The following is a 23,593-nucleotide window of genomic DNA, read 5'->3' as shown; positions in this document are numbered from 1 at the left end:
ACTCCCTAACACCATACACAAAAATAAACTCAAAATGGATTGGAGACCTAAATGTAAGGCCAGACAATATAAAACTCTTAGAGGAAAACATAGGAAGAACACTCTATGACATGAATCACAACAAGATCCTTTTTGACCCACCTCCTAGACAAATGGAAATAAAAACAAAAATAAACGAATGGGACTTAATGAAACTTAAAAGCTTTTGCAGAGCAAAGGAAACCATAAACAAGACGAAAAGACAACCCTCAAAATGGGAGAAAATATCTGCAAATGAAGAAATGGACAAATGATTAATCTCCAAAATATACAAGCAGCTCATGCAGCTCAATATTAAAAAAACAAAAAACCCAATTCAAAAATAGGCAGAAGACCTAAATAAACATTTCTCCAAAGAAGATATACAGATTGCCAACAAACACATGAAAGGATGCTCAACGTCACTAATTATTAGAGAAATGCAAATCAAAACTACAATGAGGTATCATCTCACGCCAGTCAGAACGTCCACCATCAAAAAATCTAGAAACAATAAATGCTGGAGAGGTTGTGGAGAAAAGAGAATCCTCTTGCACCGTTGGTGGGAATGTAAACTGATACAGCCACTATGGAGAACAGTATGGAGGTTTCTGAAAAAACTAAAGATAAAACATATGACCCTGCAATCCCACTACTGGGCATATACTCTGAGAAAACCATAATTCAAAAAGAGTCATGTACTACAATGTTCATTGCAGCTCTATTTACAATAGCCAGGACATGGAAGCAACCTAAGTGTCCATCGACAGATGAATGGATAAAGAAGATGTGGCACATATATACAATGGAATATTACTCAGCCATATAAAGAAATGAAATTGAGTTATTTGTAGTAAGGTGGATGGACCTAGAGTTAGTCATACAGAGTGAAGCAAGTGAGAAAGAAAAAAGCAAATACCATATGTTAACACATATATATGTAATCTAAAAAAAAAAAAAAAAAGAAAATATGGTTCTGAAGAACCTAGGGGCAGGACAGGAATAAAGACGCAGACGTAGAGAATGGACTTGAGGACACGGGGAGGGGGAAAGGTAAGCTAGGACAAAGTGAGAGAGTGGCATGGACATATATACACTACGACATGTAAAATAGATAGCTAGTGGAAAGCAGGTGCATAACACAGGGAGATCAGCTTGGTGCTCTGTGACCACCTAGAGGGGTGGGATAGGGAGGGTGGGAGGGAAACGCAAGAGGGAGGAGATATGGGGATATGTGTATACGTATAGCTGATACACTTTGTTATACAGCAGAAACCAACACACCATTATAAAGCAATTATACTCCAATCAAGATGTTAAAAATAAGTAAATACAGTTTAGCTGCCAAGTAAAAGCAAAATAATCCCCCACACCCAAAAAAGCATTTTACATAAAATATGCATGTTTAAGAAAATGAAAAATAATAGCTCACAGAACAACATGTTTAGATTTAGCTCAGAGAAACTCACCACCACTTCTTAAACATGTATCTTAGGAAGAACACACCATAAGACAGTAGATAGTATGAAAATTCATCCAAGGATATGTAAGTTCTTTATTTAAATGCAAGTCAGAAAGAGAAAACGAATATTGTATATTAACGCATACATGTGGGATCTAGAAAAACAGTACTGATGAACCTATTTCCAGGGCAGGAATACAGACACAGATGTAGAGAATGGATGTGTGGACACAGTGGGGGAAGCGGAGGGTGGATGAACTGGGAGATTAGGTTTGACATAAATACACTACCATGTGTAAAAAAGACAGCTAGTGGGAACCTGCTGTATAGCTCAGGGAACTCAGCTTGGTGCTCTGTGATAATCTAGATGGGTGGGATGGGGGGTGGGAGGGAGGTCTAAGAGGAAGGGGATATATGTAAACATATCGCTGATTCACTTCATTGTACAGTAGAAACTAACACAGCATTGTAAATCAATTATAATCTGATTAAAAAAATGTAATTGGTTAATTTCCTAGGCCAAATGTTTATGAGTTATATCCTTCACATTGACCCCTAATCTTACAATATATTTAATTTGGTACTCCACTGAATAAATTTGTATAAGCTGGCACACAAATGTAAATTGTAACTAACATAAAGATACAATTTTACTAAATTACCTCCTCTTTTTTGTTTTCAAGATTACATTTAAGCTCGAGAATTTCATTTCCTTTATCTCTTCCGAGAGCCAGAAGTTCATCAGTTTTGGTCTTCAACTCTGTATGCAGCCAAGTATTCTGATTATGTAACAACTCCTTTTCTTGCTCCAAGCGTTTTTCTCGATACTAAGGAAATCCAAGAAAAAAAGGTTTACAGTTAAATATAATATATGGTTATTCAAAAGATTTTGTGTGTAGCTAAGGTACACAAGCCAGAACTTTTACAACAGAAATAAGTATTTGCATGGACTCTTAACAGAAAAGAGAATCAGGTAAGAACAATACGAAACAAACATCATATACGCAAAACAGTTCAATTAAAATTGTCTTAAAACTTAATTCCCTGATATTAAAAAAATGTAGCTTTTAATTCTTTTATAGATAACTTGCTTATATTTAAAATTTAATTTAGGTGAGTTTTAATCAAAAGTTGTATTCTGTGCATTAGAAATTGTTTGTTCCTCACCTTAACAGAAACATCAGAAGCTTGAAGTTCATCCAATTTTAACTGAAGCTCACCCTTTGTTGCATTGCTTTCTTTAAGTTTTTCATTTAGACGTTTAACATCCTCTAGAAAGGTCAGAAGAGAATGTGAAAATGACTAATGAATGGTCAGAGGAACCAAACATCAAAAATGCATCTCTAGGAATACAAACATTTATATAAGTAGTTCTCAACTCTTCTATTTTAACTTGTTTCTGCCATACTTAATCACAAATTTAATTTTAACAAATAGATGATGAAGCCAAATTCATGCATTCAACCAAACATGCAAATTATACTGGTTATCTTATTTTAAATGCAGTATCTAAAGCTAAATACACAAGATTAACATTAATTTCCTCATATTAACCAAAGGTCTATTAAAATTTCACAAATTAGCCATTTCTTAAGTTAAAAAGCAATGATACATATCAAAACTTTACACTCAAAACAGCAGGAATATACATGCTTAATTATTTTTGTATTCCTTACATGAAGGTTTTTATGAAAAAATTTAATTTTACTTACCCATTAGCTGATCAAAATCATCAACAAATACTTTGAATTAATTTTTCTGAGAATAGAATAGTTACTAATTGACTATTATTGTACAGTAACATAAGTATTTGAAAATTCTTCCTTCAGTAGAAATAAAAATTCTGAAGAATCTTATAAAAAGGAACCAAAGGGAACTGGATACCATTAAACTGCTTAAGAGTCACATTCACTTGAATACATCAACTGTATTACATATTATATTCTATGTCTAAATATCTTATATTCTTGCTTCCTAATTCTTTCAGCCTGTGCTTTTAAATATGGTCTCTCCTTTTAGATTCTTATATTGAATGCTTGTGGACAGCTTATACCAGCAAGGGTGTCTGTATAAAACGAAGAAGTTCAGCCTCTACAACTGAACAACTAAACAGTTTCCAATTTGATACTATAAATAATACTATAGTACATAAACCTTGGTCCAAATTCTTTCAGATGTTTTTCATTTGTGTACTTGTCTACAGACACCTCTTTAAGTGCTCAGAATGATCTAGAGACAAATGAGTAGGAGAAACAACAGGATATTACTCTGAACTCTATTCTGAGCTATGACAAACACTAGCTAATAGAAATGGACTGGGGATTAAATCTTAGCACTGTTAGAAGAGAAAGGAAAGAGTGAAGTTAGATACTAAGGTCCTAGTTCATACCTGTTAAATATTCAAGTTCTTGAGATAGTCTCTCATTGGTTCTAATTAAGTCTCTTTTCTCAGCTTCTAATTCTTCCTTTGTCCTTGTAAACTGGCTCTGTCATATAAAGGAGTAAGCATAAAACATTTAAACAAGAAAATCAAGTTGATCAAATATATAGAAATGAACATGGAATTGGCACCTTAGTTAACATTAGCAGTGGTTTAAAAATGGTTGGTTTTCTTACTTATGGCTTATACATCAAAATGTTTAAAAACTACCCATAATCTCAACACTCCTGTTCATATTTTGGGCTTTAAAAAATTATTCTTCCTATACTCACAAAAAAATTTCCCATGTCACTTTTTAATCACTTGGAAGTGTCACATAATTATATAATTATTTTGACAAGCCTTTATAAGAAACTTAATTTACTTCTAATTTTTGCTGTTATAAAATAAAACTTTAATGCATATCACTGCACCTTGGTTCAAATTATTTCTCAAGAAAGATCCCCAGAAACAGAATTATTAAAACTCTTAATATATTTTGTCAAATTGCTTTGCAGCAAGATAACGGCAATTTATAGGCTTTTCTTGAAGTCATAATTGCCAATCTCAAGCCACTTACGCCAGAAGTGAAGATTATGCTTAAAAAAAAAAAAAAAGGAGAAACAAAAAAAATCAGTGTTAACATGGGGAGGTGAAAAATAATTACCTTGTTGCATTATTGGCGTTTTTCTGATTAAAAGTTAAGTAGAATAATATTTCATATTGCTATTGGCTATTTGTACAGCTTCCTGTCTGGTTTTAAAAACCTTTGCCCATTTCCCCCTTTGAATAATTTTTCTTGTAATTTGAAAGTAGTCATGTATTAAGAATATATATAGTCATATTTTTATTGAGAAAATACTTTCTATGATTTATTTGCTTTTTAATTCTTTTTATGTAGAAAATTTTAAATTTCTTTTGGATCAAGTCTATCACGCTTTCCCACTATAAGTGTCTTCCATATATCAAATATCTTTTAACCTCAAATCAAATGCAAATTTTTAAAAAGCAATGGCAAGAATCTAAAGGTCTATCTGATCAAAGAATCACTGGGTATGACCACTTTATTAAACAAACTGGCCCGCAATCCTTGTAACCATATTCAAACTGTTATTCTTAATCACTACTCTAAGGAAATGATTACCAATGTGGATTCACACATATCCCCAACTGTATCACAATACTTGAAATAATGCCTAGGCAATAGTAAGCATTAAATAGATAATTTCTAAAAGAATGGAAGGAAAATAGGTAGGTAAGTGGGTGAGTGGGTGGATAGACAGACGGATGGATCTATGAATATCTACCTTACTTACAGATTTATGGCACTTATAATGCAAAAAAATTTTTTTTTAAATCATGACTTAAGAGCTACACAGCTAAAAGCAAGTTTTTTTATATCAAGAACTTACATATTCTAATAAGTAAAAGGAATATCTGATCAATCATTAAAACATAAAATCCTATTAAGGAATTTATGTATATACATTTTTGTTAGTAGCTTCTCCTAACTGAACATATTTCATCTTCCTACTGACTAAATAACCAATAAGCACAATCAGAATAGAAAACTTCCTCAAGTATCAGGTTTACAATTAGCCTTATTCACAGGAATAACTTTTACCTGAATGGCAATATTGTGATCCTGAGCCACTTCAAGTTCTTTGTTTTTCTCAGTTAGCACCTTCAGTTGACTGTCTGGATAAACGGAATTTTATGAACAGACGTACATAAGCTTAAAATTTGCAGTGACAGTTTGTATTCAATGGCCACCCATACACATTTTGAAATTAAGAAACTGAGTTTCAGAAAGGTTGAGCTGCACAACACTGCGTTCCAAATTTGTGAGTACAACCCAAATTTACTGTATTTCTAGTAAAGTTTTAAATATGCTATCCTGTCTTCAAAATCATATTTGTGATCATTTTAGCCAACATTTTTAGGAAAAAGTATTTGCAATTACCAATTTCCTTATTTTTCAATGACATCTTCTAAGTCAATCATAAAAAAGTGAATTGTATTTGCAAATTTAAAAATTAAGTGAAAAAAGACAAAATCAAGAGAATAAATAATAACATTTAAACTACATGAAATGTCTACAGAGTAAATCACAATAATGGATAACTGTAATTCAGCTGGTTTACCATGCTAAAAAGAGCTATGCTTGATACTGAATTTTCAGTCCCACAATCTCCACTCATAATGGGCTATCTCCCCTAAAGTTTCTCTTCTAAACATATTCCAATAATTAGGAAGAGCATACTTTCTGAAACTTTCTTCCACTGAAACACGTCTATGTTATGTGCTGGTAATTTATAAACAAATACATTATTATTACTTCCAAGTTAAACAATTCGTTTATTAAAAGAAAAACAGGGGAGCCGGAGGAAGATGGCGGAAGAGTAAGACGCGGAGATCACCTTCCTCCCCACAGATACATCAGAAATTCATCTACACGTGGAACAACTCCAACAGAACACCTACTGAACGCTGACAGAAGACCTCAGACCCCCCAAAAGGCAAGAAACTCCCCACATACCTGGGTAGGTCAAAAGAAAAAAAGAATAAACAGAGACAATAGGATATGGACGGGACCTACACCAGTGGGAGGGAGCCGTGAAGGAGGGAAGGTTTCTACACACTACAAGCCCCTTCGAGGGCGGAGACTGCAGGTGGCGGAGGGGGAAAGCTTCGGAGTAGCGGAGGAGAGCACAGCAACAGGGGTGCGGAGGGCAAAGCGGAGAGATTTTGGCACAGAGGATCGGTGCCCTCAGGCACACACCAGCCCGAGAGGCTTGTCTGCTCGGCCACCGGGGCGGGCGGGGCTGGGAGCTGAGGCTCGGGTATCGGCTTTCAGTCGGAGCGCAGGGAGAGGACTGGGGCTGGCGGCAGGAAGAGAGCCTGAAGGGGTTAGTGCTAGCCCGGAGGGAGTCCGGGGAAAGGGTCTGGAGCTACTGGAGAGGCAAGAGACTTTTTTCCCTTTTGTTGCCTGGTGCGCGAGGAGAGGGCATTCCCCTCCCTCCCCTCTGCCTGAGTGAGCCAGAGCCCCCGAATCAGCGGCTCCTTTAAACCCGTCCTGTCTGAGCGAAGAACGGACGCCCTCCGGCGACCTACGCGCAGAGGCGGGGCCAGGTCCAAGGCTGAGACCCGGGAGTTGTGAGAGCAGAGACAGGGAAATCTCTCTGTGCAGCCTCGGAGGCAGTGGATTAAAGCTCCACGGTCCATTTGATGTGCCCTGCGTCTGTGGAGTGTATGAATGGACAGCGAATCATCCCAAATTGAGGAAGTGGACTTTGAGGACAAGATTTAAGACTTTCCCCCCTTTTTACAACGAATTATCCCAAATTAAGGAGGTGGACTTAGCAAGATTTCAGACTTCTCGCCCTTTTCCTCTTTTTACAACGAATTATCCCAAATCGAGGAGGTGGACTTGGAGAGCAAGATTTTTGATTTTTCCCCCTGCTCTCTTTTTGTGAATGTGTGTTTGTAATCTTCTGTGTAAGATTCTCTCTGTATAGCTTTGCTTCCACCATATGTCCCAGGGTTCTATCGGTCCGTGTTTTTTTTTTCAATAATTACTTTTCAATTTTAATAACGCTACTATATTTCATACTTTATTCTATTTTACTTTACCTGCTTTTTCTTTTTTTCCTACCTTCCCTTCCTCCCTCCCTCCCTCCGCTCCTCCTTTCCTTCTTTCTTTTTCTTTCCTCCCTCCCTCCCTCCCACCCTTCTTCTTTCCACTTTCTTTTTATTTCCTTCCTCCCTCCCTCCCTCCTGTCTTTCTTTCTTTCTTTCCTTCCTCCCTCCCTCCCTCCCTCCCTTCTTCCATTCACTCTTCCTTTTGCTTTCATTCCTCCCTCCCTCCCTCCTTTCTTTCCTTCTTTCTTTTCATCCTCCCTCCCTCCCTCCCTCCTTTCTTTCTTTTTTCCTTCCTTCCTTCCTTTCTTCCCTTCTTCCTTTCTTTCCCTCTCTCGTTCTTTCTTCTACTAATTCTTTCTTTCTAATTTTTCTCACTGTTATTCTGAGCCGGGTGGATGAAAGGCTCGTGGTGCTGCAGCCAGGAGTCAGTGCTGTGCCTCTGAAGTGGGAGAGCCAACCTCAGGACACGGGTCCACAAGAGACCTCCCAGCTCCACATAATATCAAGCAGCGAAAATCTCCTAGGGATCTCCATCTCAACACCAGCACCCAGCTTCACTCAACGACCAGCAAGCTACAGTGCTGGTCACCCTATGCCAAGCAACTAGCAAGGCAGGAACACAACCCCACCCATTAGCAGAGAGGCTACCTAAAAACATAATAAGGCCACAGGCACCCCAAAACACACCACCAGACGTGGACCTGTCCACCAGAAAGACAAGATCGAGCCTCAACCACCAGAGCACAGGCATTAGTCCCCCCCACCAGGAAGCCTACACAACCTACTGAAACAACCTTAGCCACGGGGGACAGACACCAAAAACAACGGGAACTACGAATCTGCAGCCTGCAAAAAGGAGACCCCAAACACAGTAACATAAGCAAAATGAGAAAGCAGAAAAACACACAGCAGGTGAAGGAGCAAGATAAAAACCTACCAGACCTAACAAATGAAGAGGTAATAGGCAGTCTACCTGAAAAAGAATTCAGAATAATGATAGTAAAGATGATCCAAAATCTTGGAAATAGGATAGACAAAATGCAAGAAACAGTTAACAAGGACCTAGAAGAACTAAAGATGAATCAAGCATCGATTAAAAACACAATAAATGAAATGAAAAATACTCTAGATGGGATCAATAGCAGAATAACTGAGGCAGAAGAACGGATAAGTGAGGTGGAAGATAAAATAGTGGAAATAACTGATGCAGAGCAAAATAAAGAAAAAAGAATGAAAAGAATAGAGGACAGTCTCAGAGACCTCTGGGACAACATTAAACGCACCAACATTCGAATTATAGGGGTTCCAGAAGAAGAAGAGAAAAAGAAAGGGACTGAGAAAATATTTGAAGAGATTATAGTTGAAAACTTCCCTAATATGGGAAAGGAAATAGTTAATCAAGTCCAGGAGGCACAGAGAGTCCCATACAGAATAAATCCAAGGAGAAATACGCCAAGACACATATTAATCAAACTGTCAAAAATTAAACACAAAGAAATCATATTAAAAGCAGCAAGGGAAAAACAACAAATAACACACAAGGGAATCCCCATCAGGTTAACAGCTGATCTCTCAGCAGAAACTCTACAAGCCAGAAGGGAGTGGCAGGACATAATTAAAGTGATGAAGGAGAGAAACCTGCAACCAAGATTACTCTACCCAGCAAGGATCTCATTCAGATTTGATGGAGAAATTAAAACCTTTACAGACAAGCAAAAGCTGAGAGAGTTCAGCACCACCAAACCAGCTTTACAACAAATGCTAAAGGAACTTCTCTAGGCAAGAAACACAACAGAAGGAATATACCTACAATAACGAACCCAAAGCAATTAAGGAAATGGGAATAGAAACATACATATCAATAATTACCTTAAATGTAAATGGACTAAATGCTCCCACCAAAAGACACAGAGTGGCTGAATGGATACAAAAACAAGACCCATATATATGCTGTCTACAAGAGACCCACTTCAGACCTAGAGACACATACAGATTGAAAGTAAGGGGATGGAAAGAGATATTCCATGCAAATGGAAATCAAAAGAAAGCTGGAGTAGCAATTCTTATATCAGACAAAATAGACTTTAAAATAAAGACTATTAGAAGAGACAAAGAAGGACACTACATAACGATAAAGGGATCGATCCAAGAAGAAGATATAACAATTGTAAATATTTATGCACCCAACATAGGAGCACCTCAATACATAAGGCAAATACTAACAGCCATAAAAGGGGAAATCGACAGTAACACAATCATAGTAGGGGACTTTAACACCCCACTTTCACCAATGGACAGATCATCCAAAATGAAAATAAATAAGGAAACACAAGCTTTAAATGATACATTAAACAAGATGGACTTAGTTGATATTTATAGGACATTCCACCCAAAAACAACAGAATACACATTTTTCTCAAGTGCTCATGGAACATTCTCCAGGATAGATCATATCTTGGGTCACAAATCAAGCCTTGGTAAATTTAAGAAAATTGAAATTGTATCAAGTATCTTTTCCGACCACAATGCTATGAGACTAGACATCAATTACAGGAAAAGATCTGTAAAAAATACAAACACATGGAGGCTAAACAATACACTACTCAATAACGAAGTGATCACTGAAGAAATCAAAGAGGAAATTTAAAAATACCTAGAAACAAATGACAATGGAGACACGACGACCCAAAACCTATGGGACGCAGCAAAAGCAGTTCTAAGGGGGAAGTTTATAGCAATACAATCCCACCTTAAGAAACAGGAAACATTTCGAGTAAACAACCTGACGCTGCACCTAAAGCAATTAGAGAAAGAAGAACAAAAAACCCCCAAAGTTAGCAGAAGGAAAGAAATCATAAAGATCAGATCAGAAATAAATGAAAAAGAAATGAAGGAAACAATAGCAAAGATCAATAAAACTAAAAGCTGGTTCTTTGAGAAGATAAACAAAATTGACAAACCATTAGCCAGACTCATCAAGAAAAGAAGGGAGAAGACTCAAATCAATAGAATTAGAAATGAAAAAGGAGAAGTAACAACTGACACTGCAGAAATACAAAAGATCATGAGAGATTACTATAAGCAACTCTATGCCAATAAAATGGACAACCTGGAAGAAATGGACAAATTCTTAGAAATGCACAACCTACCAAGACTGACTCAGGAAGAAATAGAAAATATGAACAGACCAATCACAAGCACTGAAATTGAAACTGTGATTAAAAATCTTCCATCAAACAAAAGCCCAGGACCAGATGGCTTCACAGGCGAATTCTATCAAACATTTAGAGAAGAGCTAACACCCATCCTTCTCAAACTCTTCCAAACAATATCAGAGGAAGGAACACTCCCAAACTCATTCTACGAGGCCACCATCACCTTGATACCAAAACCAGGCAAGGATGTCACAAAGAAAGAAAACTACAGGCCAATATCACTGATGAACATAGATGCAAAAATCCTCAACAAAATACTAGCAAACAGAATCCAACACCACATTAAAAGGATCATACACCATGATCAAGTGGGGTTTATTCCAGGAATGCAAGGATTCTTCAATATACGCAAATCAATCAATGTGATACACCATATTAACAAGTTGAAGGAGAAAAACCATATGATCATCTCAATAGATGCAGAGAAAGCTTTCGACAAAATTCAACACCCATTTATGATAAAAACCCTGCAGAAAGTAGGCATAGAGGGAACTTTCCTCAACATAATAAAGGCCATATATGACAAACCCACAGCCAACATTGTCCTCAATGGTGAAAAACTGAAACCATTTCCACTAAGATCAGGAACAAGACAAGGCTGCCCACTCTCACCACTCTTATTCAACCTAGTTTTGGAAGTTTTAGCCACAGCAATCAGAGAAGAAAAGGAAATAAAAGGAATCCAAATTGGAAAAGAAGAAGTAAAGCTGTCACTGTTTGCAGATGATATGATACTATACATAGAGAATCCTAAAGATGCTACCGAAAAACTACTAGAGCTAATCAATGAATTTGGTAAAGTAGCAGGATACAAAATTAATGCACAGAAATCTCTGGCATTCCTGTACACTAATGATGAAAAATCTGAAAATGAAATCAAGAAAACACTCCCATTTACCATTGCAACAAAAAGAATAAAATATCTAGGAATAAACCTACCTAAGGAGACAAAAGACCTGTATGCAGAAAATTATAAGACACTGATGAAAGAAATTAAAGAGGATACAAATAGATGGAGAGATATACCATGCTCCTGGATTGGAAGAATCAATATTGTGAAAATGACTCTACTACCCAAAGCAATCTACAGATTCAATGCAATCCCTATCAAACTACCACTGGCATTTTTCACAGAACTAGAACAAAAAATTTCAAAATTTGTTTGGAAAAACAAAAGACCCCGAATAGCCAAAGCAATCTTGAGAACAAAAAACGGAGCTGGAGGAATCAGGCTCCCTGACTTCAGACTATACTACAAAGCTACAGTAATTAAGACAGTGTGGTACTGGCATAAAAACAGAAAGATAGATCAGTGGATCAGGATAGAAAGCCCAGAGATAAACCCACGCACATATGGCCAACTTATCTTTGATAAAGGAGGCAGGAATGTACAGTGGAGAAAGGACAGCCTCTTCAATAAGTGGTGCTGGGAAAACTGGACAGGGACATGTAAAAGTATGAGATTAGATCATTCCCTAACACCATACACAAAAATAAGCTCAAAATGGATTAAAGACCTAAATGTAAGGCCAGAAACTATCAAACTCTTAGAGGAAAACATAGGTAGAACACTCTATGACATAAATCACAGCAAGATCCTTTTGGACCCACCTCCTAGAGAAATGGAACTAAAAACAAAGATAAACAAATGGGACCTAATGAAACTTCAAAGCTTTTGCACAGCAAAGGAAACCATAAACAAGACCAAAAGACAACCCTCAGAATGGGAGAAAATATTTGCAAATGAAGCAACTGACAAAGGATTAATCTCCAAAATTTATAAACAGCTCAGGCAGCTCAATATCAAAAAAACAAACAACCCAATCCAAAAATGGGCAGAAGACTTAAATAGGCATTTCTCCAAAGAAGATATACAGACTGCCAATAAACACATGAAAGAATGCTCAACATCATTAATCATTAGAGAAATGCAAATCAAAACTACAATGAGATATCATCTCACACCAGTCAGAATGGCCATCATCAAGAAATCTAGAAACAATAAATGCTGGAGAGGGTGTGGAGAAAAGGGAACACTCTTGCACTGCTGGTGGGAATGTGAATTGGTACAGCCACTATGGAGAACAGTATGGAGGTTCCTTAAAAAACTAAAAATAGAACTACCATATGACCCAGCAATACCACTACTAGGCATATACCCTGAGAAAACCATAATTCAAAAAGAGGCATGTACCAAAATGCTCATTGCAGCTCTATTCACAATAGCCCGGAGCTGGAAACAACCTAAGTGTCCATCATCGGATGAATGGATAAAGAAGATGTGGCACATATATACAATGGAATATTACTCAGCCATAAAAAGGAACGAAACTGAGCTATTTGTAATGAGGTGGATAGACCTAGAGTCTGTCATACAGAGTGAAGTAAGTCAGAAAGAGAAAGACAAATACCGTATGCTAACACATATATATGGAATTTAAAAAAAAAAAAATGTCATGAAGAACCTAGGGGTAAAACTGGAATAAAGACACAGACCTACTTGAGAACGGACTTGAGGATATGGGGAGGGTGAAGGGTAAGCTGTGACAAAGCGAAAGAGAGGCATGGACATATATACACTACCAAACGTAAGGTAGATAGATAGTGGGAAGCAGCCGCAGAGCACAGGGAGATCAGCTCGGTGCTTTGTGACCGCCTGGAGGGGTGGGATAGGGAGGGTGGGAGGGAGGGAGACGCAATAGGGAAGGGATGTGGGAACAGATGTGTATGTATGACTGATTCACTTTGTTATAAAGCAGAAACTAATAAAAAATAAAAAATTAAAAAAAATAATAAAAAAAAATAAAAGAAAAACAAAAAACCTGCTAAATTTGTCCAAATTTTCTATGTCGTTTTAATGTTATCTACTGCTTCCAAACTAAAAAAATATAAAAATATAAACTGTACACCCCAGGAAGGCATGTCTATCTAGGTTTATCCCCATCTTCTCCTCCCTCTCCCTTTTCCAGATCTCATAAAAGAAGCTGGGATCACAGTCATTTTCTTGAAATTTTTTAGCACTATTGCTCTACAAACCTTTTTTTTTATGCCAAGACAAAACTATGTACAGGTGATAAATCAGATGTAGCTACTCAAGTATTCATACCCTCATCACACATGTATACATACCATTATATGTACACGTCACATGTTTTAAAGATGAGATGTGCCAAAATTAGTTGTAAAGGGTTTCGACGCAAACATACAGCCGATGGGCATGGACTTGGTTAAGAAAGAAGACTAATCTTTCAGCCATTCTCTTAATTATTAGCTTCTTGCATTCCCAAAGAAATTAAAATCCAGCTATACCTAATAACAAATATTATGTCCCTCCTCTATAAAGATCTTCCTGACATTCGCTTTTTTTCTCTGTAAACAAGGCACATAAAAACACATCATCCTCCCAGGAAATGTCAGGACCTTTAAGATCTTGTGTACTTTCTAGGACTTAATGATGTAAGAAAATTAATTAAGAAGAAAAATAGCTGTTCATCTTTCAATGGAATTAGGCCTTAAAGAGGAAATTACATCCTGAGGTTCATAAGTAGTTATAAATATCATAACAAGAGTTAAAACAGAATATAATAATGGAACTAATAGGCTTTAATTTTTCAACAACACAAAAATAATTAAGTCACTCTCTTTACTTTTTCAGTTGGATAATGCTTTAGCCTTTTCAAAATGCTTTCATATATACCTCATTTGACCTGTACAGCTGTTTAAGTAGATAGACAAGTGGCTCTAGCCATTTTATAAACAATAATCAAACACTGTTATGATTTACATATGACATAAAAGTTTTAAATAGCAGTCAGAATTAGAACCCATGCCTCCTGACCATTAAGCCCTGGACTCTTTCAAAGTCTTTACCACTGAATGAAAAAAAATCACACTGAAAGAAAAAAAAAATATTACCAGAAATGAAAACAAGGACAATCAGTATTTTCATATACAGTAAATAAATGTTTCCAAAGCATACAAAGGAGTTTCTGAAGACCTCAATACTCCCAATATTAGAAAGATATAATTAAATACTTACTGAGCTTCTCCAGCTCAAGCCGCAAGCTTTGGCACTCTCGGGTTTCATTCACAAGTCTCTCCTGACTGTGGGACAGCCTCTTCTCTATCTCAAAGTACTGTTGTTCTACAGATGATCAGAGGAAAAAAAAAAAAATCAAACATACATGTCCACACTGTCGATACTGCTACTTATTTTTGATAACCTTGATTTTAAAATTTAAGACATAGTATTGGAACCCACACTCCAAATAAGAGAGACTTTGAGTAAAGATAAATAGATCGAGTACAGAAAAGGACTTTAATCCAACATTTCCAACTGACATATGTAAAATGACAAAAGAAATGGCCTGAGAGGGTTTTAACAAATTATTTTTCTGCCTATTCCACAAGATTATAAGATTCTTCAAGGCAGGCAACATGTCTCATTTATCATAGTATTTTCCCCACACATCAGTAGACTTCTTAGCATAAAGCAGACCAAAAAAATATATTTATTAAATGGAGAAAAAATTATTTAGGTTAAAAACTGCTTTGCTTTAAAAAGGTTTGTCTTAAAATAGCAAAATAATGCCTGAACATATAAAATTACTAAATTTATGTAAAAATAAACATGTTAACTTTCCAAGGGAAGCGACTGATAGTGCACTGTTCAGCACATTAGAAGCACATAGAAGACGCTCAATATTTATTGTGTAAATTAACACATAGAATGCAGGGCACTATATTCAGTGTTGGGATTCAGAGAATTAATTTTCAACATCAATTCTGCTTGGTAATTTTATCTATTTTTTTAAAATGAAAACTTCTTCAGAATTTTCAATCCACTTAGCAAAAACCAGTTGCCAATCCCGCACCGCCCACCTCCCCCCCCACCAAAAAAAAAACCCTGGTAAACCAAGACACACAACCTGGTAAACCAGGACACACAGCAGACGGTTTGTATTTTACTAACGGTAATTACTATGCTCTTAATATTTCTTCAATGATATTCAAGTCACCGTTGTGAGGAACCTTCTTATTTGAGGGTCTACTACAGGTATTTATAAGGTCTTAATATATTTTCTATCAAACTCCAACTTTTAGAGAGAAGTCGGATATTTTAAACATTTACTGCATGCGCACTGTGTTTCCAGCGCTGTCCTATGCACCTACTCATTTTTGTGAACACAAAACGGACCAGAGCGAGACAGACTCAGAACAAGTGCAGGAAGTTATCATTAAAGACATAGGCCTTTGAAGGCAGATGACTAGAAAACAGAGCAGAAATTACTATCATTTAACGTGCAACATACAGACAGGGTACTCTAGGCTTAGAAGAGTTAGGAGTCGCAGACCCCTAGTCCGGTGTAAACAGACCCAAATCTTCACAATTTCTGTTTGCCAGACAACGTTAGGCGTCCCTAAATGAGACCGCCCTAATTACAAAGAAAACAGGAACTCAATGTGGATTCACATTTTAAAAAACAAACAAACAGGCTTCTTCGTATCAAACTGTGAGGGAAGCAGTTACGAGAAGGCCTATGGTGCCCACGGAGCCGGAGAAGCGATGCTAGCAGTGAAGCCGTGGACGGTGCGAGCTTGCAAGGGGAGGAGCCCAGCCATCGCTGGGGTCGCGCCCAGAAACAAGGGCGCGAAGAGCGTCGCACTTACCGCTCTCCACCTTAAATTTCTCGTGCCGCCCCTTGAGGCCATCGATCTCGGACTGCTGGTCAGCAAGGAACTTCTCAAGTTTGTTCTGGACCGACTTGGGCAGCTTGTTCAGTTCCGTGCGCTCCAGGACTTGCTGCAACACCGCCGCCATGTCGATCTGGCCGGGGACCGCGGCGGCAGCGGCCGACGGAGCAGAAACGAAGAAGAAAGGCGAAGACCTAGACGACCCAGAAGCCTGGGCTGCTGCCTCTGCCACCTCTCTCGGTGGCGCGCGCGCGCCCGCCCGACGGAGACTCCCGCGGCGGTACCCTGGGAAATCGAGTCCCGCGTTAGCTGCTGCACCAGACGCGCCGCAGCGCCCGCGTCCGCAGTGCGCGCGCAACCACCGGAAGCTGTGCACCCTGGGAATCCGAGTTCAGAGGCAGCCTCTGACCCCTGTCGTGCACTCCGCTTTCCGGCACCCTTTTCCACACGCGTCTAGCCGCGTAGGCTTCTGGGAAACGTAGTTTTTCCCAATCCCTTCCGTGAGCCCAATTCTGCACCACCAAGTCCGCTTCCACCTTTCTCCCCGCCCCCCGGCTCTCCTTGCCTGCCGCGCGACCACTTAAACGCGAGGTGGCGCCACATAGTACCCGTTAACCTACGTTCCTCCCTGAAGAGGAGGGCGACCTTACCGTCATAGCTCCGGGATGCCATGGGTCGTCCTCTTTGGCGACTTTTAGACTCTGGGCCGCTAGAGGGCAGCGGTCCCGGCAGGGCCGGACGGCAGACGCCGGGCTACCGCCACGCTCTTAATGGCGCCCGGAAGGGGGCGGGGTGGCGACCGCAGTCGGTTTGGCTGAGGCGCTGCGGTGAAAGGAGGGGGCCAGCGTGCGTCATCAATCTGAGCCACCTGACTCCAGAGGCCCCGGGTGTGGAGTAGGAAGTGAGGTGCGGGAAGTTCGTCGCTTTCTGATGAATTCATTGACTCTGGAATTGGGAACGGAGTGGTATCTGGTCCCTGGAGCCTGGTCCTTGCACTCTAAACACCTTTCTCAGGTGGTCTGACAGTTCGACAGATTTGTCTGCCGCGCGTGCACAGTCTGAGTACAGGTGAGTCAGCCTGAGGGTGGAATCCGTGTGTGTGTGTGTGTGTGAGATGTGTGTGCACTCGGGCACAGAGAACTGCCTTTTCAAGGAGGACAGAAAGGGATAGAGTGTAGGAAGCATATGGACGGTCACTCCTGTACGACACACTCAAGTCCAGTTATGAGACTTACATTACTTAGATTTTTTGGTTTTTTGGTGGCGGAGTTGGTAACAGTGACTTAATAGGAATTTAAGGAGCTCGGTTTATTTTCCAGGAAGAGGATTTTAAAAAGCCAAGAGGAGTTTGAGTGTAGCTTTTATTTTGTATGTTTTAAGGTAACATTACAGAAAATGTTGCCTTGTGTTTATATTGTTAAAATTGAAAAACTTTTGGAACAGAAGTTGTTAAACACGTTCGTTCTTAAAAACCACTTCTCACCCTGCCATCGTAACAGAACTACTTGTTTCCAAATTGTAGTTCTGTGACTTCTAAGCTGAATCCGTAGATTATTTCATGTTTGATTACTCTTCTAAAAGAATTTTTTAAATTCTTTATTGAAAATAAAGCATTCCAAATGTCATTCTCCCTACAATTCCCACAGTAGCAGACCTTTGAGAATAGCAGTAAGGAGCTTAAGGTTGTTTCTTTCCCCCAAAATATTTTATATAAGCACTTTAATTAAGGTTGCTGGTATGTGCAATACTGTATTATGTCCTAGGCTCACAATATTATCATTCTTGATCTACCATTTGGAAAATGCAGATGGTCTGTACTTGGACTTAGAGAATCCTAAAATTAGGTTTTCCGACCTGCTATGATCCAAATTCTTTATTTTGCAGACTAGGAAAACAGAGTCCAGGGAAGTTGAGTGGTCTCAAGTCAGCGTTTGGACAACTTGCAAAGCTTCTGCTGATACACAGCATTTCAGGAAAAATTGAACTGTATGAGAGAAGATCTACATTTTTATTAGTGTCCTTTATAAAGTATGGTTAGCTACATTTCAAAGTTTTGAAGGAGCACTAAAGAAAAAAATATCCGACAGTCAACCAGATTTCATAACACAAAGATTTTCATCTTTCTATTGCATGCAGTTTCTTACACATTAACCTGACTAATAGATGACACCTTGGAAAAAGTAAGATTAGAAAGTTACATATCATAACCTTGGAGTCACTGTTAACTGCTATTTCTTGTAAGAATTAAGAATTATTTAGGGCAGAAGGAAAAGGAGTAGAATAGCATGATTAAGTAGAAGAAAGTTTAATACACAGAAATGCATACCTTAAGGTGGTAAAAGTGGAAAGCCCTTAACTTTATAGAGGCATTAATGATTTAGACAGGCAGTCCTGGACTTCACAAAAAAAAAAAAGTGCAAACCTGAGAGCTAAGAAGAAATTTAATGCATTTTGAGACAAAACCAAACAGGAACTTTGAAAAAAGACCATCTAATAGGCCATTTCAAACTGGAAGTGATTCTCTGGGCTTTAGTTTTAGAGTAATGCAAATCATTGTGACTGGCAGTTTATTTTACTGATGTCAAATAAGCCACCCCAGCACATCTAGAGTTGCCTGGATTTTGTTGTCCTGAATAAGATTGGAATTTTTTGCAGGACATAAGTGACAATTACCGCTATTCAGAATGCTGCAACTGTGTTTCTTCAGTCTCTCTGTGGCTGTTTTATAGCTTTTTGGAATCATGTCTTTACATTTGTTTCTCCCACACTGAATGTGAACTCCTTGAGATCATCATTTATTATGTCCTACCTCTTTTATTCAGCATCTTTGAATTTTTTTTTTTTTTTTTCAGTACTCAGGCCTCTCACTGTTGTGGCCTCTCCCGTTGCGGAGCACAGGCTCCGGACGCGCAGGCTCAGCAGCCATGGCTCACGGGCCCAGCTGCTCCGCAGCATGTGGGATCTTCCCGGACCGGGGCACGAACCCGTGTCCCCTGCCTCGGCAGGCGGACTCTCAACCACTGTGCCACCAGGGAAGCCCCAGCATCTTTGATTTTAAGCTACAGAAACTCAAATCAAAGGAGCATGAGCCAGTCAGAGGAATGTGCTGATTTTCATCCCCAAACTGGCGAGAGGGTAGAACAGGAGTCCCCCTTAGTAAAAGTTTAATTGAGAGACTGGGTATGACTCCTTAGTATGAGCACAATATTTAAGAATACTATTTAAGAAATGGATTTTAGAGCCAGACTGCCTGAAGTGAAATCCTACCTTTGCCCCTTACCAGCTTGTCGCTTGGGCAAGTTATGTTACCTTTTTTCGTTTCAGTTTCTAAATCTATAAAACAAGGGTGTATATATGTCCCCTACCTCATGGGGGTTTTCCTGAATATTAAATGTTCCATATGTTAAGTACTTAGAACAATGCCTTTACACAAAATGGAAGCTCTACAAATGTTTGTTATTATTGTATTGCTGTTTGTCTACGTCCATCATTCCAGTTGTACTCTGAGTTACTCAAGGGCAGAGGCCAAGTATTATTCATCCTCGTGCCATCCCACTTGGCACAATTTCTTGCACATAGTAGTTCTTTATAGTGTGCTTACTGAATACATGAATTTGATTCCCTTTACCTCCCATTGAGCAACTCAGAAATTATCATCTTTTCTGTTTTAGAAATGAGCACAGTGAGGCTCAGCAGTAAATTACCAAAGATGATACAACTAAGGAGTAATAGATCTAAATAAGAAATCAGGTGTGTTGGCTACTAGTAGTTTAGTGTTCTCTTCGTTTTCTGAGGTATGGGAGTAGGTTTTATCACTCCTGTCAAGTCTGGTTGATTGGTAGTCGTTTCCTGCAACACTGTTGAGAATTCTGAAGCTACATTCAAACTTCGCAATAAAGAATACCCTATTGAATAAGCAATCACTGTAAGGTATGGGGTAGTATCAGGGTAGTACAACTTCTCTCTTTATATTACCCCCATGAGGAAAACATTGAAAATTATATTTTTTGCCTAAAAATGCTCTATATTTTTTCTTGTAATTTAGGAGGTTGAATTAGTTCTTAATGATGGGAAGAACCTACATTGTGGAAGAGACAGTCGGCCAGTATCTTTCAAACATCAGTCTCCAAGGAAAAGCTTTTGTCTCTGGTCTTTTAATAGGACAGGTACGTATCTTTTCCTATGCATTTACTGATAAAGCAGATTTGTTTATTTAAAGTTAAAATATGCTATTTAACAATAAATTCAAGTTAGGGGATGGAGGGATGGAATGAAGAAGAATAATGTAGCCCAGGTTTGCCCAAGTCAGAACACATTCCCTTTTGACAATGTAAAAGTAACTTACAAGGTAGAAACTGCAAAATTAGAATTTTTTTTTTTTTGCGGTACATGGGCCTCTCACTGTTCTGGCCTCTCCCGTTGGCGGAGCACAGGCTCCGGACGCGCAGGCTCAGTGGCCATGGCTCACAGGTGCAGCCGCTCCACGGCATGTGGGATCTTTCCGGACCGGGGCACGAACCCGTGTCCCCTGCATTGGCAGGCGGACTCTCAACCACTGTGCCACCAGGAAGGCCCCAAAATTAGAATTTTACTGACCAGATTATTCACGTTTTATTGTCTTTCCAAAATGATTTTTGCACCCTTTAATCTTTAATTCCAGGTTGTCCCATTCTTTACAAAGGTAGCTTTTTACAATTTTATTTCTAGTTTGTCTTATTTAAGACTTATAGCAAATATAGGTCATATATTTTATTGTATATTATCGTACCCATTTATTGATTTTTTAAAAATACTGATTCAGTGGAGATTGAGGGAAAGGGACTGAGAGAAATTTGGAAATTACACAAATTTTATTTCCCTCTTAGAGTTAAGGCTCAAAAATCAAACCAAAATGGAACAGCTATTTGGACAGTTACTTTAAAAAACATAAGCACCCACTGATTTATTATAATTGAAGGAAGAATGTGTTAATCAGCAGGGAGGACTTGTCAGCAGTACACAGAAATGAAAAAAGGAGAGTCACACAAACAAACTGGCTACATACATCTAAACACTATTTAGGGGAGAGTGTACTCTGCTCCAAAGATTAATTTTGAGGCCTAATAGCAAATAAAACCCTATTGGGGGCAGATTTCTTTCTGGATATTTTAACATGATGCCTTAGAACCTTCAAATTGGATAATTAACTTGTTCTGATTCTATCCACATTCCCAAGCTACTTTCTCTTATAATTTGATGCCCTATGTTGCCTACTTATAAAGAATGCACCACGCAGAGGACTTACGTGTTTACATCCCTTCATGGTATTCTAGTTTTAGCATCATTCTGAATGATCTTAGGTAATGTCAGTGTAGCCCTGAGAGACAGGTACATTCTCAGAGTTTTCACAAATCCGATTTCTTAACTTCTAAGACAGAGGGCAGACCCTGCACTGTTCACCCAGGTAATACCACCCTCTGAGGCTTCTCATTAGACAGCCAGACGACCTCTCCTGGCAACAATCTGAACCTCTTTTAGATTCAGGTTAATTAACATCTAGTATGGGGTTCTTTTTGCTAGGAACAGAAGTGATCAGTAAAGGTGAAAGGTCAGGGAGAAATACCCTCTTCCAAACTTGCCTTACAGCACATAGGCTGTTTCTAGAGCTCAGCAAAACCACCATCTTACGTATAAGTCTCCCACAATTTAGGGAGAATTCCAATCTGTCTTCATGCTGCCTTTTCATTCCTTTCAGTATTCTACATGCTTCTTCTTTCTCTTTATTCCAGGATTCATCACTTTTCTTTCCTTCCCCTCAAGCTTTCAGGCTTGCCTGTCTCCTACTCCTAGGGTCAGTTTCTTTTTCTTTTCAAAATCATAGATTTTATGAAAAGAAAGAGCTTTCTTAATCAGCACGTACCTTTTCCTTTTGTGCATTTCAATGTAACTTTCTGGAAATAACTTTTATTGAAATAATTTCTTTTCCTTTATTTTCTGTTCCAGGATGACACTAACGATTAGAATTTCAGGTCATGTGTGAGGATAACATCGTGCTAACTTGTATTTTTACTCTTTCTTTATAGGAAATTTTCACTATAATGAGACTGAGCTATTAAATTTTCCCTAAATTTATCTTTAGGTTTCCCACTTCTGGTTAGCATTTAATTGCTATTAAAACTGAGGAACATAAATCTAATATCACTTAACCTTTGTTTTTCTGTGGACACACATGAACAAGTTCCCCACTATCATTGTTTTTATAAAAGTAAGATGCACAAGGTCATTTGTTGCTTTATTTTATTGGGTTTTTATATTTGTTGAACTGTCTAATCTGTTCCAGTAAGCCATTTTTAAGGACGACTGCATGATTCACATTCAGGTTGCCCAAACAAATAAGGAGCTGGTATTAAATATATTAAAAGATAAATAACATGTGAGGAAAATGTTGTAAGGCTGTCCATGAAAATTGTTTTCTCTGTAGATTCTGGTATAATACAGGTATTAACAATTTAAGCTGCTATAAATGTTGCTCAGTTTTTGCATGTCATAAGGGCTTTGCATTCCTCAGCCAGTTATCACCCTAATAACCTTTTCTAATTTGTTTTTAAGTGTTCTTCACAAAAGGATTACGTGATTCTTGCCACTAGAACGCCACCCAAAGAGGAAAAAGATGAGAGCTCCAAACATTCCAAAGCTAAGTTGGATAACTTGGATGAAGAATGGGCCACAGAACATGCCAACCAGGTCATCACATTTGTTTCTTTTATATAGTTAAGTTTGTGTTTATTGAGTAACAAAATAAAAGTACCTTATCCTCAGGTTACTAGACTAGAATTTCAGAATACTCATTCTTAAGTTTTCAAAACTTGGGTAGTATATCAAAAATAGAAGTATTTTCTGCTCTGTTTCATCCATGATTATATCTTTTATTTATTGATTACTTGCATCTAGTTTTTAAAAAAGCATTTTCTTACTTGAAGTTAAGTAATCCACCCAAGATTAGTGTAATAGGTAGTGAAACTGGGATTTGAACCCAGGTGGTGTGACTTGAAAGCCTTTGATCTTGTACACTGTGCTTTTCCATTGTTAACTTTTATCTGTTGTGTTTTTTAACCTATATCCTGTTATTGGTCATTTACCTTATTTCCAATTTTTCCTTATTTT

The 23,593-nt window shown here is 38.2% G+C and overlaps 2 protein-coding genes across 2 annotated transcripts in view; one reads left to right on the top strand and one right to left on the bottom strand.

Annotated features, from left to right (window-relative positions):
• The window catches only part of TPR (translocated promoter region, nuclear basket protein), a 73,511-nt gene extending 56,919 nt beyond the window's left edge, over positions 1 to 16,592 (bottom strand). Inside the window, exons 1-6 of the mRNA XM_079696515.1 lie at positions 16,427 to 16,592; positions 14,796 to 14,900; positions 5,524 to 5,597; positions 3,870 to 3,966; positions 2,648 to 2,751; positions 2,143 to 2,307 (exon numbers count right to left, since the gene is read on the bottom strand). Of these exons, the coding sequence (XP_079552641.1) occupies positions 2,143 to 2,307; positions 2,648 to 2,751; positions 3,870 to 3,966; positions 5,524 to 5,597; positions 14,796 to 14,900; positions 16,427 to 16,577 (696 nt within the window). The 5' untranslated portion in view covers positions 16,578 to 16,592. The remainder of the gene's footprint in view (positions 1 to 2,142; positions 2,308 to 2,647; positions 2,752 to 3,869; positions 3,967 to 5,523; positions 5,598 to 14,795; positions 14,901 to 16,426) is intronic.
• Positions 16,593 to 17,417: 825 nt separating this feature from the next.
• ODR4 (odr-4 GPCR localization factor homolog) overlaps positions 17,418 to 23,593 on the top strand; it is a 39,470-nt gene continuing 33,294 nt past the window's right edge. The window contains exons 1-3 of the mRNA XM_079697820.1: positions 17,418 to 17,518; positions 20,496 to 20,616; positions 23,039 to 23,173. Coding sequence (XP_079553946.1) covers positions 20,515 to 20,616; positions 23,039 to 23,173 — 237 coding nt within the window. The 5' untranslated portion in view covers positions 17,418 to 17,518; positions 20,496 to 20,514. The remainder of the gene's footprint in view (positions 17,519 to 20,495; positions 20,617 to 23,038; positions 23,174 to 23,593) is intronic.

The sequence above is a fragment of the Hyperoodon ampullatus genome (genome assembly GCF_949752795.1).
Source record: "Hyperoodon ampullatus genome assembly, chromosome: 2".
NCBI classification, from domain to species: domain Eukaryota; kingdom Metazoa; phylum Chordata; class Mammalia; order Artiodactyla; family Ziphiidae; genus Hyperoodon; species Hyperoodon ampullatus.
This window is presented reverse-complemented; position numbering and strand designations above follow the sequence as displayed.